Here is a 19,782-nt window from a genome sequence, read left to right as displayed (position 1 = left end):
TAAGTTTTTGGAAGTAGCCCAGTAAAGCCATCATTGGATTTCTTGAGTTTTAATATCTTACCCTACACACTTTCATGGCTTTCTTGTAGGGTACACTCCAAAAGTTGATACAGCCCAATACACAGCCAGACAAATCCATGAATTAAAGCCTTAAATGCATTTCAGATCTGCCATTTAGATTTCCAGATGGTTGTAATGACTTTGGGCGCTGATTAAAAATCTTGTTCCCATTTTTAAATTTCAGGATTTCATTTGGGTGTAATAAGGGACCACAGAAAGTGCCCACACCTGCATGGCCTCTGTAAATAACATTATCTACTGCCAATACAAGGGACAGAATTTGAAGTTAAATGGGTCAAAATCCTGACCCAGAGCAGTTGGATGGTTTTCTGACTGGAAGGTGACACTTGACCAGGAATGAGACCTGGGTGGTCTCTCCCTGACCTTCCTGCAATGAGAGTCTCAGTTTTTGACCTAATTTTGTCTTCCTGGGATGCTCAAAGGTTGATACCATGAAAATGTTGACAGTAGGCTGAAATGTTTTTGCAGAAGATACTCTGTGTAGGCCAAAAACGTGACCATTTCTCCCAATATCAGGGTAAGGTTGGGATATTGGTAAAATAGTCTGGAAACACAAGGATTAGGAGTGCTAGCAAAAAGCACTGCTGTGTTGTTTTGGGAGTCATGGGGTTCTGTATAATGCAAAAATTTTCAAAGCTCTGTGTGTGCTGGACACTCACAAGAAGTTAGAGGTGAGAAATACTTTGGAATTACCAGTACTGGAATAGCAATGCACTGAATACCTTTTTCTTCACAGCTGTTGTTGTGCTTAATATGCCCAACAGGATGAAAAATGTGTTTAAAAATAATTTGAGAATAAAATTGGCCAGTGAAGATGGTATTGCTTTTTACAATTGGAGTTCAATTTTTCAGGAATGTATCACAAGGAACAGTAAAATGACAGACATAGATTGAAGCAGTGTGGTTGTGGAATTCGAAGGTAGCTCTGACAGAGAGGATTTCATTTAGCACAACCAGACAGATTTAAGGCTGATAAAATGAATTTGAAACCAAATGAAAAGAAACTGTCACCGAATTGAACTGTGATTACTTTGTGGAGATCTTTCAATACCTAAAACCAAGACACTGATTTAATCACTACAGATATATCTTCACCAAAAAAAACCCCAACAAACGAACAACAGATTTTGGGGTTTTGTTCCGAAGAATGGAAATGCACAGAGAGGCTTATTTCTAGAAAGCTTTTGGCTTTAAGAGTTGCCTTAAAAAATTCCTGAAGTTAATAATGGGCAAATAGCAGCATTTTCAGAAAAACTGAAACTGAGTTTATAGCTTGCATTTCCTTCAAATAAATAAAATTAAACTTAAACAGAGACACTTTGTGATGATAAATCACCTTCCACTGGGGCTGTTGGGGAGGGGGGGGCCTGTCACTGACAGGAGGTGAATGTATTGCTTGGGCTGATTTTCCCTGTTTGTTCATAGTACCTGTGATTTAATTCCTAAATTCACCTGATTTGTGCTTCTGCTCAGTTGCACACTAGTGTAATTCATGCACTGCTAAGTGACTTCTCTCAAACAACCTGTTTAGACTGCGAATAGCAGATTTCATTTATTACCCATTAAAAAACTGCCCAAATCCACATGGGGTCCATCTTTCTGTGTGCCCTGGACGCTGCAGACACTTTCTTTAGGCCTTTCTTTAACCCCCGCTGTGCTTTCAGCAGCCCCTTGGGAAGCAGAGCCTGCAGCACAGCTCTGCTGCTCTCAGCTGGCTGGGGGAGGCAGCCCAGACTTCTTTTCTTTCCCCCTTTCTCAGGTTGTGGTCAGGAGCCCACGAGCTCTGTGCCTGCCCCTGCTGAGCGCCAGGAGCTCTGGGGCTGCAGCTCCTTTCTGTCTTTCCCTTTTCCAGTGCTGAGAACAGCCTGTTCTGGGACAAGATCGACCAGAATGCAAACAAGATAAGGAAAAATCACCTTTCTGTCCTTCAGTTTTCTCTGTTGCAGGGAAGGTCATGCGGGTAGTGGGTAAGAGTGTCAAACATAAAGCTTTTGGTAAAGTGTATAAATGATGTATTGGCATTTTGACAAATAACTTCTGGGTGCTCTAATAATATTCCTATGACACTTATGTATCAAGTTACTCATATTTTAAAATGAAATATTATTTCTCATGTAAAATAAATAAAAAGTTTTATTTCCCTTCATATAAAAGAGGTAGGTCCCATTGCTGTTTCCTGTTGTTTCATTTTTCTTAGGAGTGTATGTTTATTTTTTTCCATATATCTTCCCCTTTATGTTTTATAGACCTAAAAGAAATTATTTAAAATACATCTCTGCATGTACTGTAAGCTCATCATACAAAATGCAGAATTGAAATTTTAAAAAAATTAAAATCAAAATGTGATATCTTTGCCTTATGGATGGCACCTGTTTGGACAAAAAATGGCTCTGAAAAATTGTGGTTAAACATGAATTTGAAGCATTAGGATGGATTCAGTTTTTATGGATGTATTCGCTTCTAATTGTTATGGCAACAAAGAATTTGAAAATCCACATTGATATGTTGCATGTCAGATATGTATTTGCTGATCAAACATGCTGACAAGTGTGTTACCAGATAAGAAAATTGTATACTCAAAAATAAATACCTTTTTTTAACGCTGCATGGCAATTAAAGGACTGAGTGTACCAGCACAGGTTTGCATGCCACATACTTGGTTTTTACTGTGAATCTGCTTCAGGCTTGCTGTAAAATTGTATGTAATCTTTTTCTTACCCTATGGGCATAGATACTCCAGGGAAGAATGCAAATTTTCTTTTAGAATGGTTCTTTTATAGCTGTGCAGAGGGACTGTGGGTAGGACGGATCAGAGGTGTCTGTGGTGTAGGGCACAGGGATAGGACCAGAGCCCTGACTCGTTTCCAGTTCCGTTTCCTCACTGGTGTAACAGGAGCTCCCTAATTCTGCCCCTCAGCTTTCCCACCAGGAGCTGACCACACTGCCCTTATAAAACACTTCACACCTGAGCAGTTCTAGGTGAGAACTGTTCTAATTATTATTTCATTTTTAAGAGGCTTCCTACCACATAGGAAATGCAGTCCAGATGGAGAGATGGAGCTGTTATCTGTGGGACACTGCTGGCTAAGGATGCATTTCATTTAATATCACTTTTATTATACATTGTACACTCAGCTGTATTTTTTTCTTTCTCTAAGGAGAAGTGATAGGGAACATAAGAATACAGGAATGGTCTGCAGAGATAAGTGTATTGCAATTTATTCTTGTGTTGCTGGCACTGAATACTGGAGCAGATTTACAAGTGGAATTTGCAGAGGGGAAAAGTTATTGTTGTCCCCATCTGTAAGGAGAACTGGTCCAGTGATTTGGACTGTGTGACATAATTTAAATTCAGTTTCCCCTTCCACTGCAGATTTCCTGGGTTTCCTTAAGCAAGTTGCTTTTCTCACAGGGCAATTCCCATCTGTAAATTGGGGATAATGGAATTTTCCTGGGGAACAAGCAGTGGTTGTAGAGCTGGGCTCGGAAAGCTGGGGGGGCTCTGCTGCTGCAGCCTCAGGGCCACGAGGCTCTAAGAGGCAAGAGAAACTTCCAGAATTAACTCAGTGAGCTGAGTTTAGACTGTCTGTGCCTAGGGCTGGAACTAGCCAGGGCAGAGGAAGATGAGGAGAGGGAAACTTTCAGATGAAGACTTAGTTTTTTCTTTTCATTCAGAAATCCCAACAAACTGCCTTTGGCCCAATTTTTGTGGCCTGTGCCCTGACATGTGAAATGACAGCTACAAAATGTGTTCCTAAGCAAAAAATTCATGGAAAAGTATGTGTGTTTTTTGAGGAAGAATAGAGTGTAAGTGTTAAATTTGTTTAAAAAGCACACAGAGAAAATTAAAACTCACTGGTTAAAATCAAATGCTCAACATTTCCTCTGAAAGTCCTTCATAAATCACACCTTTAACTTCTGAAACACACCAAATAATAGCACCCCAGATTCACAATAGTCAAAGTGAACAACTTCCACACTAAATAGCAGTCAAATGTTCTTTAAAAGAGCTGATATACAGTATATTAAATAACAAAGATGCTGACACAGCCTCAACTGTAGTAGTTCTAATTACTGCACTATGCCATGCTATATTATATCACATGGCATAATTTAGTGTATCTTTCTTTGTCAGTGTATTACTCATCATTTTACAAATTACAACTCTTTTATAGGAAGGTAATTCATACTTGGACATAGTGCTAAAATGATGGAGTGTTTTCCTTTTTTCTCAATCACTGATCTTTCAAACTTTTGCATTTAGCAGTATTAATCATGTTTATTAGCCAAGTGTTGTCATAAAGAATGGAATTTCTCTGTTACTTTCATATTCAATTAAAATGGTTTTTTGCTTGCTGCCTCTATCTGCTGCACTCCAGTAATCTGTTTACTTATTCTAATTGAGATCCTTGTTCATAAATTCAAAACAAAATCAATACTGCAGTTACATGTTTTTCTAACAATCTATAATCTAAGTGACAGTGTGGGGTGTACCTGAGAGGGGAGGGATCTTAAAATACCTTGAAATGTTCAAGAAACTCTAGAAATGTTCACTCTAACTTTTTTTTAAGTGTTCTGTTTTGTGGACCAGATATATTTTGGAATTCAGTAACATGGTCTACTTAACCTGCTGTTTAAAAGGAATTTGTTATTCAAGTGTGTAATACTAAAAAAGCTACAGTCTGTAAAATTGCTGCAGAAGACCAGACAGAGATTTGAGACACCAAGTGCTGTTTTCTAGACTTTGTGCTTGTTGTAGACAGTAATTACTATGCATAATAGATATCTGGACTCCTAAGTTGAAATTGCTGAATATTGATGATTTCCAAGCACAGCCTGTGCCCAGCTCATTTAACCCACAAAGTGAAGGGTGTCAGGCGGGGTCAGGCCCAGCGGTGGAGGGGGAGCTACTGAAGCTCCAAGATAACCAGGCTCGAGGATAAACTGTAGTAAACTCTTCAGGGCTGAATTCCAGCTGGAACATGGTGACAGTGGAAGGAGGGAATGGCCAGTGCCTCCAGGATTGACAGTGCAGAGACCTGCTGAGCACAGGGTGGACTCAGATGGATGTCTGGCAGGGACTGGTGGCCTCATGTCCTGTGATAGCAGGAGATGGTGACTCAGCCTCTCAGATATTCCCATTCTGATAATTCATTTAATCATGACTGATTATTTCATCCTCAGACATTTAGCTTTTCCTGTTTCCACAAACCAATGTTTTGAAAGTAGGTGATGCTGAAAGTGTCTAAAAATATTTTTTTTCCCATGCTTACGTACTAATTTATTTTTTGAAAAATTCAGGTGCAGGTGCCAGGTGCTCAGCTGTGGTAAAGGAGTGTTGGCTCCTTGCTAACCAAGCAAAATATCTCAGAGTAAAGGTACATGCCACTCATGGTTTGTTGTGCCTTGGTTTGCAGGTGGCAGTGAATCCTCCTGGGACAAGGACAAGCTGCAGTCTCCCATCACGACGGGATCCCAGCACAGCATTGGGCACGCCACGCTGTCAGGGCAGTCCAGCCTTGGGAGTGCACACCCGCTCAGCCCTCTGCAGCAGAACCACCTGCTCACCAACAGTACGTACTGGGATCCTGCTGGGAAAAGGGAGTGCCTGGAGCCCTGCTGGGAGCTGGGCTTGCCTTCCTTCCCAGCCTCAGCAAGGGGGGAAATGATGGGGGACACGTGAGGGACAGGAGGGTCAGGCCTTCCACTGCCAGCTGCACTTGTGTCTCATGTCCAAGCCACCCTGTGCCATCAATCCAAGTCCAAGTGGCTATTCCCTCTTGGAATAGTCACTCACTCACTACTGGATTTGGGACTGTCTGTCTTTGTCAATTCCATGGCATGGATTGAAAGGAAAAATATTCATAAAGTTGCTTCAAATTTTAGCTATATGAGAAAATTCTCTTCCAGATGGAAATGCTGACCCACCAAATAAAATAGGAGAGCGAGGAATTAATGCGAAATGTCCAGTTAAAAGGTCATGCACTGAACCGAGCTATCCAAAACGACTGGAATAAAATGACACAGGTTGGATTTGGAACTTGGAGCTCCCCGAAAAGCCATCTCTTTTCTTTCCCTTAGGAAGGGAGCAGGTGGGAAGCCATCAGTTCCACATCTGTGCACCCAAAGAGGGAAGGAAGGGAAGGAAAAAGTATTCCAAGAAAGATTTGATTTGGGATTGACATTTTAAAAATTATTGAAGAGTAAAGTTATTCCTATAGTTGATGATAGATGAAGAATGAAAAGCTTTTTTATGAACTCTTGTTGCTTGTTTAGGCTCTTTATCCTCCAAGTTTTCAAAGTTAATTTTTGGTGTTAGTTTTAGTGGATGAGTGACATTTCTGTCTCCTTACACAATTTTTGGAGTAGTCAGTTCATTCTCCTCTGCCAGGCCCCAGACCTGAGCAAATCAGAGCTATTGAAATGACTCCTATAAAATGAGTCTGCTTTGTTTGTGGGAAGGTATGGGCCTGAGCATTTTGGATTAAGTGTCAGTAGTTAAAAATCACCAGGTCACAGGACTCAAATTCTCTGTTGTTTGTCCCTTCAGTTTATATTCTTGCATAATTCAATACCTAGATTTCTTTTACACACAGACACATTGTATCCTTTGGTCTTAATGATATTTTCCAGTGGATTTTGTAGTAGGTGAATGTCTATAGGCTGTTAAAGGGTTTACTGGATGTCAGACATTATGCCCAATGATTTGCAAGTGCAGGATATATTTTCCTCATAGTCCTCTGAAATGTTTGACGGATTGTGTCTTAAAACTGGTGATGTGCTGTTAAATTCTGTTTGTAGTTTGCATTTCGTTTGCATGTCAATTGGACTTTAAGTAGACATACAACTCAATGTGGCCAGATGGTGTCTGGGAGTTTTGGAACTCTATAGAGGATGAGGAAAGATTATTGGGCTGTTAAGGGAGATCTGCAGGGGAACAAAGGCTTGTGGATGCAGGCACTGGAGGGGATTGTCAGAGTGGTTTGAAGTGAGGGGAGATGTATGTGGGCATTGCTTATTGCCTATCATAATTAATATTGGTGTGGATCATCATATAAAATAGAGAGTGAGTCATTAGACATCACAGTTGTTGATCATGATATGCTCATGTTAAACAGGAATAGTGTGGGAGCTGGGAATATTGCAATTCTGCCTTTCCTGGTGGGCACCGTGGTGTTTTTATATCACTGGAGTCAAATTCTGTAGGAATAACATAAGATATGTCAGTCAGTGGCATTTCTTGTTGTTAGTTCTGTCATACACCAAAAACTGGCCTTCTGGTGACTGGCCTCCTTTAAAATAGTTAGGACAAACCCAAAAGTTGAAAACTTTTTAGCATTAAATTCTCAATGGTTTGTGGTAATGACTAGCTATATGTTTGTGTTATTTAATACTTGCACCTGAATTTTTTTAATGAGGATTTCTTATCTAAATGTTATGTAGAAAAATGATAAGACATTTTTGTCTGGCAGAGTGGGTCCTGATTTTTGGGGTTTTTTTCCTGAAAAATCAATTTTGGATGCCCGATAGTAGCTATCTCCAAGTGGTCCCTCTAAAGAACTCTGGAATGCACAATAACCTGAACAATTTTTTCAGTGAATTGGTGTCTTGCTCTTTCTTTCCAGTGCAGTCATTACTAAATACAAGAAGTAATACACATGCTGAAATGGATATTAATGAAGTATGAGAATCCAATTCTTGCTAGCAGTAACTTCACCTTTTTGGCAATGTCAAGATCTGCAAGTTGATCCAAATAAATTTCATACCTTCTTAAATTGGTTTATATCCATAGCAGAAGACAATTTAAAGTGACATTTTGAAAATTAAAACCTCTGGCAACAATTTTAGCCTCTCATTACGTGTTGCAGTTCACAGACCTTCTGTACAACTGCTCAGTGGTATCTGTAGTCCAAGCCACAGCCTCCTGGAATCAAGAAATAGAGTAAAAGAATTTAGTGTGACATTGCTGAGAAATAGTAATGGGAAGAAGTCTTGGTAGGAGTGTATGATCAGATAAAGTTATTAATAAATATTCATCTGATATGTTGGAAAACATGCAAATTATATGCATGTTTTGTGGAGCTTTTTCCTTCGTTATTTCTCTTAACTAAAGAGATCTCTGAACTGGCGCAGTTGTATATTCATTTTCTGTCCCTCCCCAGCTGTGTATTCCTCTCCCCAGCACAAACCAGCCTTTCCTGGGCTGCACAGACAATTATCCCCTGCGGAACCCCAGAACTGATAAGATTTGCTGCTCTTGGGTTTGAGTGGTGGATGTTGCAGTGGGATGTGAGAGCCCTCAGAGTGTCCCAGGGACATGGTGGATGGTGTGGGCCCTCAGGGTGTTCCATAGACATGGTGGATGGTGTGGGCCCTGCAGGGTGTCCCAGTGACATGGTGGATGGTGTGGGCCCTCAGGGTGTTCCATAGACATGGTGGATGTTGTGGGCCCTCAGGGTGCCTGAATGACATGGTGGATGGTGTGGGCCCTCAGGGTGTTCCATAGACATGGTGGATGTTGTGGGCCCTCAGGGTGTCCCAGTGACATGGTGGATAGTTTGGGCCTCAGGGTGTCCCAGTGACATGGTGGATGGTGGATGCTGCAATGGGATGTGGTCCCTCAGGGTGTCCCAGTGACGTGGTGGATATCGTGGCACCTCAGGATGCCCCAGTGACGTGTCTGTGCTCTCCACAGGGATAGACCTGCCCTTCATGATGATGCCGCACCCCCTGCTCCCCGTCAGCCTCCCCCCGGCCTCGGTGGCCATGGCCATGAACCAGATGAACCATCTCAACACCATCGCCAACATGGCAGCGGCGGCGCAGATGCACAGCCCCCTCTCCAGGGCAGGGGCCTCCGTCATCAAGGTAAGAATTCCTCATGGCGTGCAGGGATCTGCGATGGTTCTCTCAGCAAGGAGGAGGATGAGACACTGAGTTCACACTGCTCCAGCTCACCTGGGCTGCTCCCAGCTCACCTGGGCTGCTCCCAACACTGAGCAATACCCATGCTGCAGCCAGGGAATTCAGCTGTTCTGATCTGTCAGAGTGAGTCTGTAGTGTAATTAAAAATGGCCACTGACACTACAGGCTGGAGTGAGATCTCTGAAAGCTTCATAACTGTCCTAAAATGTTGTTTAAAGTCAAATTTAAGAGAAAATGCTGTAGGACAAGAATTCTAGTGCGTTGCAAATCCAGAAGAGGTAAATAGCAGAGAAAATTATCACAAGTACATTAGGGAGGCTGAAGAACAAAACAGGAATTCTAGCAGTGCAAATCCAGAGCAGGTAAATACCTCAGTAAATTATCACAAGTACTTCAATGAGTAGAGTCTCTGGTAGCCAAAGCTTTAGCCAACCAGAACTTCCTTCTGGTTGGTTAAAACATATTTGTATTTTGTAAGGCTTGTCATAGTCTCTGCCAAGTAGGCTGTTCAGAAAGGTTCTTGCCTGTGTGGAGAGGTGCTGTCCTGCCACACACTCAAAAATGCATTAAAACAAGAAATTTTCAAAATAGAAGTGTGTAGGATCAGTGTATGTGAAGGATTGGTGTTCTCTAAAACAGTGTGTCCACTTTTTACTGAGCAAAAATGAAAAGTGTTACCAGTCTGACGTGTGTGTGTGTATTTGCATGCACATGTGGGTTTCTTGTTGACAAAGTAAAATGTTGTCAGCTTTGAAAGTTCATTAGTTTAATCCATTTTTCTTTGGGTTTAAATATAGGAGTCTATAGAGCTATTCGTTCTGGAAAGTAAATGTCTTCAATATTTGTGTTCATTTAAACTCATCTATCCCTGTCACTCTAGAATCTGACTTCTGAGTTGCTTTGTTCTTACAACTCTCACTGATTAGCTGAACTGATTTGCTCTCACATCTTTATTGTAAGACATCTTAATTTTAGTGTGTCATTATTTTATCCTTGAGAAAGTCACTGTTCCCAACACTACAGTCCAGTTGTGAGAATCCATTAAGTGAGGGTTGTGTTGTACTTCCTTTTGTCACAGGCTGGTGCTTCAGGAGATTTTGTTTCTAATCAAGCAGGGAAAGAAACTCGTAGTGACCAAGCACGTGTTTGTTGTTCATGCCCACGTGTTCTGATAGCAGTATCCTCTCAAGGGGGACAGCAAATGTCTCCTGTCACATCACTGCAGTAAAATTCTACATCCTTCTGCTGTTGAGATTCTGGCTGGGGAGCTTTGTTTTCCTTCTGATTTGCTTTCTGGCCCAAAGCATCTCCAAAATTACCTCAGATTGTTTCTCATTTTTACTGAGAGTCCACTTCCAGATTAGGGCAAATATTGTTCTGAATGCTTTGGTTTTGTTGACTTTTTTTTTTTTCTCTTGGATTCTAGGGAGGCTGGGAAAATTCAGGAGTGACATTTCCCATTAGGATCCCTACTTAGGATTAAGATGTGTAAAAACTTCTCTTTATCGTCATTGTACTTGCACAGCTGTTGGCTGGGTGGAGAAAACATCTCTCTCTGATGTCCAGCTGTATCTTAGTTAATGATAATTTCGGGTGGAGAAAACATCTCTCTCTGATGTTCAGCTGTATCTTAGTTAATGCAAGTCATTAAACTATTGGAAATCAGTTGAAATTCCATTCATTTTAAACCATAACCTTTCCTTCAAATGTTCAGAGACCTCTTGACAAAACCCTAATTTAAACACAGCAGTGGAATATTTGTAGCACAAGTAAACTTGCAGAAGCTTTGATTGTATTCTAAATGTTAGCAGTATGTCAACATGAAGATTAAATACATATTTGTAAACAATGCCAGTCCTTTGTAATTTAACCTGCAGTTTTTGCAGGCAGCTGGGTTTCAGAGTGTTATTTAGCAGGCCCTTGCTGATGAGAGTTACTCATTTACAGCAATTTTTTCCCCAACACCTGCACCAGAGGAGACACAATATCTCCACAGCAACACGAGGTCTGGCCAGCACTCTGGTGGGAATTATTTTCTCTCATATTGCAGAGGAAAATGCACCAGTAGCCAATGTGACAGAGGCAGAGTGGGCATCTTTTGCTGTGTTACTCTCACCTGTCAAGTGGTGCTGCATCTTTTTCTAGTTTGTCCTGAGTGCTGAAAGTGTAGATGAATTTTGTTACAGTGTGTGAGGCTCCTTTTGTCCTTTCCTTCCCTTATGTACAATCATCCAGAGCAGAATGATGACCAGTTAACATGAAATTCTTGTACAAAATAAAACATATAAAAGAAAAGCATTACTGTTCCTGCTGTCAGTAATAGTTTTTATTATAGGACATTATTTAAGTGCATTTAATAAGTATGAAACATAGCTAGTTTTCAATAGAGTCCAATCCCAGCATCATGTTTTTACTTAAAATGGGAGAAATGAATCAAATGTATTGAGTGTGTGTCTGTTTCCGTAGTCTGATGACTAAAATACCACTTGGCCTGTTTTCTATAGGTGTGAGGTGAGAATCAGCTGCTTTGTAAGGTTTTGAATGAAGTCATTATGCTTTTTATATCACGTTTGCCATTTAGAAATAAGCTGTTCTACCAAGATATGCATGATCAGCAAAGTTAACATTTAGTGCTCCAGAAAGAAATGTCATAACTATGAAACTTGATTTCTCCCTGACAGGAACACCATAAATTAGGGAGGCACAATGGCCAGGCTCACAAAACCTTCTTAGCCATCTCTAACATGATGTGATGTGATTATAGCAGTACTAGCAGTATTGTGGCTGCAGGTCTGGCAGTGCCCCTGTGATAAATCCAGCCTTACAGGGATTTACTGAACATCTGAAGAAGCTTGCTGGGCTTGAAACTTGGCTCAAATTGCTCAGGGGAATCTCTGTTATTGAGGGTCTCATATGGCCAAAGCAGAATTTGACAGGGACACTGTTCACCACCCTCTCTCTTCTCCCTCCTGCATCCAGTTCCTGTTATTTCTTCATTTTTCAGAGCTGTTCTTCAGCTTGACCTGCTCTGCAATCCAGGAATGGCCTGGATGCCAAATGAGGATCAGTCTGGGGTGGAATTTGGCTAAGCACACTTGAGTCATGGGTTGGGCAAGAAAGAGCAGTGGATGCTCAAGGCCAGGCTGGGGAGAGCACCCTGGTCTCGTGGAAGGTGTCACCTCCACCTGGCAGGAGGTGACTTTTAAGGTCCTTCCGTCCCAAACCACTCTGTAACTCTATGAATAAATGTAGCAGTTTACTGTTACAGGATAATCTTGTCCCTGAAACTCAGAAAAATCTACTCAGTGACATTATTTTCAGAAGGAAAGTTGGGATGGGTCCTTTAAAGAAAAGTAAGAGGATTTTTCACTGAAGTTTGTGAAACACTCAGCTCCAGAGAGCAGTAGCTATATAATGTGAAGATTTTTATTTTAAAGTGCACCTGTAACAAATATCACCTTACATGACTAAAAACACTGGTTTACACAATTCCAGCCAAAGAGCAGGGAGAGGGCAGGGGAGAGGTTTGGGGTTAGGAAGGTGGAGGAAAGGCTGGCGAGAGCCAGGTCTGGAGCTGACTGTGATGATCTTGGACTGTTCACTGAAAGTCTAATGTCCTTGGGAACAGGCTGGTGGGAAATACTGAAATACTGGGTCAGGCTGGGCTTGAAATTCTGGGAACCAAACCCAAACCAGCGCCTTAAGCTGCTCCTTTTGTGTTAGACATGCAAAGAGTACTGAGAGTAATGAGGCAAAACTTCATGCCAGAGATCTAAGACTTATTTTCTCCCAAATTTCCTCTGCTTCTCCTTTTACTTACCTTACATATTTTGCACCCTGCTTCCTCCTCTTGCTCATGCCTCACCCTCTTCCTCCTCAGGCTCCCTCCCTTTCCTTCTGGCAAAGAGCCTCTTTGTAGCTGCTGAGGGATGTGCTTCTCTCGAGTAGGAGTAGTTCTGAAAATTGGTTTCCTGCTGTCCATTTTTCTTCTGTTGTCATCCCCTCATGCTTGCTGTATCTCTGCTTTTCTCTTATCTTTCTTGCTGTCATCAAGGTCCTAGTTAGGAATAAATGGTGCTTTTGTTGAGTGCAAATGGGAAACACAGAAAAAACAAAAAAAAATAAAAAAGCTTTAAACAAACGCAGCATTTTTATTTTCATATTTCGTAATTCCTTGAGAATTTCACCCCAATGCACTCGAGAAACTAATTTGATAAACAGAGCAAAGCATTATTTGTACAGTGGGATCTATCTAGACATGCAGTAGAGACTTCTGAGTCTCCTTCTCTTTGAGTTTTTTCTCCTGATTTTGTGGGATTGTTAAGGCATTTGTAAAGGGTGTATATGACATGATTTTAAATTCCCTGAAGAGAGTACAGATGGGCTGTGTAATTATTGCTGAGAGGTGCTATTTTTCTGTGTGCTCTACAACTCACATTCATAATATTTACCTGACAGCCAGAAAAATGTGACCATCTCAGAATGCTCTAAAACACTTCTTCTCACAATAGAAACATTTCCCATTACAGAATTTCTAACATCAGTAATTTCATATCTCTCTGTGCATTCAATCCATTATGAATTGTTTTCAGAATATTGCAACATTTATAAAATCAACCTTCTGTACAATGTATGTGATTTTTCATGTTGTTAGATTTATTCTGTCCTGTTCCATAGCAGGCAGCTGATTGCTGCATGGGGCTGGGATATGTTGGACGAGTGACATGGGAGACAGGAGTTTGTTTGTTTTTTGGAAGGTTCATTTTTGTGGCTGAATTTGAGGTGAAGGAGGAGGGAGTGTGCAGGTTTGTATCTCTTTTTTCACTGATTCAGAGAAATTACTCTGCTGGGAGATGTTCAGATCCTTTCAAATTGCATTAAATACCCTTCTCATCTCCTCCTTTGGAGGGAGGCTGTCCCTCTCCCTGCAGTGCCAAGAACACCTGGCTCCTTACCACCCTCATGGAGATGTTTTAAGCATTGAGAACTTATTTTAAACTTCCAAGTGGAAAAAAAATCCAATCAGAAACGTCTCTTTTTGCAGAGTTTGCAAAGGAAAATTGTTAGGCCAAGCACACCTAAGCTCTTAGTTCTGGCTCAGATCTTTTTAATATTAGCGTAGTCATTTGCATTTGTCCTTAATAACTGGTATGGCTCTAATGTAGATGAGGTAGAGCATTTTCATCATTAGTCCTGGGAGTGCCTTTCCTCCCTTCCATGGCAGCGCTGGGTGAAACAATTGAAGAGATGGGCACAAGTACCAAGTTTCCACCGTGAGATCCTTTCCAGTTTCAAGCACTGTTGTGCTCTCAGATTGAAAGTAAAACATCAAGATCTTAATCCAGGAGTGAAGGTTTCCATGGCTGTCCCAGTGACAGCTAATTTAAGAAACGGGGAAGAAGGCAGCTCCTGTTTGGCTGTTTCCCAACACCATCTGATTAGCTGCACTTCTCTGTTTGGCTGAGCAGCTGGCAATTAATGGATTGATAGCAAGTAGTCACAAGGTAATAGAATTAGTGAGTGAACATCTGGTATTAAAATCAGTAAATGTAGGGGTTTTTATGATTTCTTAAATTCTGTGAGAAAATAATTGCCAGTTGACTACAACTGAAACAACTATATGTACACAGTAGGGAAAAAAAGTGCATTTTAAATGGCAAAGTACATATTTTAGGCGAAAGACTTCCCTATACACTGCAAAAGATGAATGGGATCCAGCTGGCTTTCAGACACACAGATCCTATCTTGGTTTTTAGACCAGCTGTTTACCTTGTTCATCTCCAGTACCAACAGCAATCACAGGTACTATAAGTAGCTCAGAAGACCAACAAGTCACCCCAGTCTTTGTGTGTGCTCATTTCCAGGGTGGAATGACTCAAAATCCAAACCAAACTGCTCTTCTCTAGCCCAGAAATGGCTGTGACCATCCTAGTTCTTGTTGGCATCAGGTCAGGTGTAGCACAGCTCCTGCTTCCTGTGGCAGGGATATTCTTTTCCCTGGAAAAGCCTAAATTGAGTAGTCCATCAGGGAAGGACTGTAAACTTGAGATCAATATTTAAAATCTTCTGGTTATTAGGATTCAAACAGCATTAGTATCAAGTAAGGTCAATTAGAAAGAAACACATCTTATTATTAACTAAAAAAAGGAAGTGTTAGCAATTCTTTGCTGGCTGGAATTGTGAATTGTGTTAACTTTTCTTGTTCTTCTCACTTGGTGAGGATGGGATTCAGACAGAGAGGAGGGAGCAGAGGTAGCTCAGCAAGGAATTGGGGCTGGAGACTCTGCCTGCCCATCCTGGCTTCACAGACCCCTCCAGAGGAGTCAGGCTCTGGTTTCTAGATTTTTTTTTATTTCTGTGCACTCCATTTTGAGAATATGAATGGAGATCTTGCAACCAATGGGAGGGTGAGGTGTGGCATAATGACCATCCCACTGTGCAAGTTAATGCTGGGATTTTTTTTCTGCCAGTTCCTCTTGTTTTTCCATCGTGGTCAACATCAGAAATCTTTCTTACAACTCTTCAAAACTCTAATCTAGCCCTAAAGCCAGTAGAATCTCCATTTTACCTTCCTTTCCATTTCATTAGATAGGGTGAATTCCAGCCACTGCAGAGCCCTGTAGAGCAGAGCAGCAGCACCTCAATTAAATATGAAATATCAAGATAAATGTGTGAATAAAACATCCAGGACTCAGACAAACTTCCAAAACTTGCTTGTCAGCAGTGAAATGCCATTAAATCCTCTAGGAACTCATTAATAGATTAACATTTGGAAGAGTAATTACAACTACATTACAACTAAGAATAAAGAAAAATAAAAAGGCAAATCCAGCAACATCATTTCTCTAAACTCTTGACATAAAAGGAGGATCAATACTATAAAAAAGCAGAGGTAAGGAATTAAGGCCGAGATGATTATGTCAAAAATAGGTAAGCTGTTCATATATATTTCAAATAAAACCATGTGTAGTATTTGCTATTATTGGTGTGGAATACTCCCTCACAGGGGACGGCAGAGGGATATTGAGCTGAAATCAAGGATCTGTCTGGAAATGGGGTGAGTTCATGACTTCAGTGCCTTTAAGCTAAATCACAACTAAAATCAACAATGTCAAGCTTTGTAGCTGCATTTTCCAAGGCAGAGAAGGACACTGATTTTTAGTGAGACAAATATATTGCCCTTCAAGAGGATTAAATACTGGAAAAGTCCTTTTTGAGAATTTATGTTACAGCTCTGTAAAGGAAGGAAAAAAATGAGATACAGTAGGTACTGTGGGTAGATAAATAGGTGAGATCTTGAGAAATGTTTTCATTTTTCATAAAATTCTCACAATCTGTAGAACCCTTATGTATAATTAATTCAATTATAACCTGGAATATTAATCTTGCAAATTTATGAATATGAATAAATATAAATGGGGAAAATATTACTTTATTTAGGAATGTTTCTTTATTACTGTGAGTTTACCTTGTGTGTGACCAGGCTGCCCTGCATGGTGCAGGGGGAACTGAGCCATTTTCAGGGGAAAAAAAATATATGAAAAGTAACGAGGTTATAAAATACATAGATGACAAATCAAATGAAGTCATCGACGTGTAAAACAAAATGTTAAGATTTTAGATTTGCAATTTTCCTATTTAAATGCCCTCATTGATTTGTTACAAATACTGTTAACCCTGTGTTTGGAAAATGGTGAGGACATTATCACTTGTGTTCTCATTTGTAATAAAATAGATTAACTTGCTGTGAAATTTTAACTAGGCTGAGACACAACAGTAGCTACCTAATGAACCAGAGCACATTGCTGTTAAGTAGCTAAATAGATGCATACTGATTACAGGACTGAAAAATGGAGCTGTTTACCAGCAAAAGAAGAGTCTGCTCATAGCATTATTCATTATAGGAGGGGAAATTCAGCACATTTCCACATAAACATTTAGAAATGGACAATTTCTTGATCCGTATGCAGCCTCACATGGTGATACTCCAGCCTTATTTGGAGCATATATGATAGAGAGGGAATTTCAGCTTCTTTGTTGCTTATAGGGAAAACTCTGCATTCCCAGTGCCTGTACATTGGTGTAGCTGGTAAGACATTAGATAAAATAATCAGCTAATTCTCTTAGAAAGTGACTCACTGTGTGATTTAGAAGGACATTTTTATTTGACACTTGTACATCTGCCTGAAGATTTCAAACCAAGACCCTGAGTCTGAAAGCAAATTATTCCAAGCAGAGATTATTTCATAATGAGAGACAATGGGAAATGCAGTTACCAGAAGGAGCTGGAATACTTTGCTTTTCCAAATCATCAGCTTTTGAATTACTCAAATAACTCCCATTTAAGATGACATATATGGCTGTTTGTGTGATATCTAAGTGTTAATTCCTAGTCATATTTGTTCATAGGGTTTTTTTGCGGAACAGTTGGCATGTCCTCTCCTTGGCTATTCATTTTCATAGTTGCAGTAGACAATGAAATTTACTTAAACTATGCACTCTTCTGTAAAATTAATCATTTCAAAATGATATCTTAATTGTAAATTGAGTGCTCTTTGTGGTTAAAAGAGAGGAAATAGTGCCAAAGAGGACTGTTAAAACTGAAATCCATGCAAATGAAATTGCAGTCAGTGTTGTAACCTGTTAGTAGGAACCTATTTGGAAGCTATTATTTGCACAAAGGTAAAAACCACACAGGATTTATCCACTCAAGATTGCATGGGTATGGTTTGTTATTTAGGACAGTACTTTTTGGGGTAAGAATGTGCCTTTCAAAAGCAGCTCAGTAAGCAGCACATCCACAAAGTCCCAACTCCATTTCACTCATCTGTTCATCTCAGCAGCCTCCAAATTCTCTCTTTTGGAGGCCAAAAGGAAGAAAACATAGGAAACTTTAAGCTCAGTGAATTGGATCTTTTTTTTCCTCCCACAGAATTTGAAAACTAATTTGTATAAAACCATTCAGTTTTCAAAATTATAAAAACTTGTGACTCAACATAATAGACTCATATCTGTTAAATATTATCATTAAAAGTCTCCTTTTCAGATCTATTAGTTACTGTACATTCATTAAATAACAGATAATTAGTGAAACTGATCCATTGAGGATTAACAGCTATGTAATAGATACACATCTGTTACATGGTTTTGGGGCTGGGTTGTTATTTAATGTACAATAACAATCCTATTAAAACCAGGTCTGGTGCCACATTTTCAGCTGGTGTGGTTGGAGTAGGGAAATGCCATCCCATGCTGTGAGGAGGATCCAATCTCATGTTCCCTTTGCATAACTCCCAGAAGTATCTGTAAATACAAAGATGAGTGTGGCTTAGAGGGATGGTTTTAATGGGTAACAGAATATTCTTGTTGATCTTGCTGGCAGTGTAATTAATGAATTGCCCTGATACCTCCAAAGAGCAGATTTTATATCAGGGATTTATAATGGAAAAACTTCTAGAAACCACCATGTGCTTCCCAAAGCTACATTATTGATTCAGGCTTCCGCCTAGAAAACTGCATAAAAACTTAAGATGCTTCTGAGCTTATTTTCCAGAGTACACAGTAAATTGCTACCAAGGAGCCAGATTGAATATTTCTAATTAAACATCTTCAGAATAGGTTAAAAGGAGGAAAGATTGCAAAGTTCCTTTGAGACAACTTTCCCAGATGAACTCTAATTGTGATTTTTTTGTGAGGTGGAGGCAAGAGAATCTCTTTTTTTAAAAAAAGGAAGTTAGATTTTAGTTCTGGGTTTGCACAGGAAGCAGGTGATGGCCAGGGATGAGGGCAACGCCAGAGGTTCAGTTTCTGGAGTTCTGTAAATTCAACCATTTTTGCTCATTAGTGTCTCTCCCTTGGAATTACACCTTCAAGGACTTGGATAGAGGTTTTAAAACATAGAAGGCATTTTAGGAGAAAAATATCTGGAGTAACTCAGGCCCTGATTGTCCCTTTCAGAAGATTCTCATTTTCTGTTGGTTCTGGGAACAGGAATGAAGAGCACTGAAATTTTCAATTCAAAGTATGTGTGTGGAAACACTGGATTGAAAGAATCTCAGGTGGTCTCACAATCTCTTGTCTTAAGGATGAATTTTTACTTATGCCTTGTTTTTCTGACCTGTTCCTAAAGATTTTTACTGATGAAAATTCTATGGCATCTTTAGGCAACTTGCAAGTATAGATACACGGAAATACAGAATTTAATTTTGCGTTTTAAATTTTTTTTATATTTCTTACCCATTTTTTTTCCCTCCTTACCTCAAGTATTACATATATTTAAATTAGAGGTTAATATCAAAGGTTCTTGTGCAAATATAAACATGAGGTTTTGTGAGCAGACTCTTGTTTTGGTTAACCACTGGTGCTTTTCATGCAAGATGGAAGTTTGTACCAGAGCCACAGCATTTTATCATTTGTTCAGGTGCTGTCCTGAGAAGATACTGATGTAATTTATTCAAGTACAGATTCTAGTTACAAATTCACAAGTACAGATGCTAATTACAAATTTGACTGCATTTAGTGACAGTTCAGTCCAACTGTGAATTGTTTATTTGAAATGTGACTCATATATGGCAATCTCTCTACCTGTAGATTAAAAGTAGTTCGTGAAAGCAACATGAAAGAATATTTTATATGTTCCTACGTGTGAAAAACTTGGAACATAAAAAGTTGCCAACAAGAAAAAGGTGGCAAATGATCAGCTAAGCTCAGACACATTGTTTGTAGAAGCCAGTGTTGGTTTTGGCTGTAGATGACTACACTGCTCTTAGACACGAG

General features: G+C 40.0%; 1 protein-coding gene across 6 annotated transcripts in view; it reads left to right on the top strand.

The window, feature by feature from the left end:
• The window catches only part of DACH2 (dachshund family transcription factor 2), a 240,786-nt gene that overhangs the window by 175,239 nt on the left and 45,765 nt on the right, over positions 1-19,782 (top strand). For all 6 annotated transcript variants that reach the window (XM_031058810.1, XM_031058806.1, XM_031058811.1 and 3 more), the window contains exons 4-5: positions 5,499-5,654; positions 8,777-8,949. In XM_031058810.1, the coding sequence (XP_030914670.1) occupies positions 5,499-5,654; positions 8,777-8,949 (329 nt within the window). The remainder of the gene's footprint in view (positions 1-5,498; positions 5,655-8,776; positions 8,950-19,782) is intronic.

Source organism: Geospiza fortis, unplaced genomic scaffold (assembly GCF_000277835.1).
Source record: "Geospiza fortis unplaced genomic scaffold, GeoFor_1.0 scaffold29, whole genome shotgun sequence".
Taxonomy (NCBI): Eukaryota; Metazoa; Chordata; class Aves; order Passeriformes; family Thraupidae; genus Geospiza; species Geospiza fortis.
The sequence above is the reverse complement of the archived record's forward strand: the minus strand, read 5'-3'. Positions and strand labels throughout refer to the sequence as shown.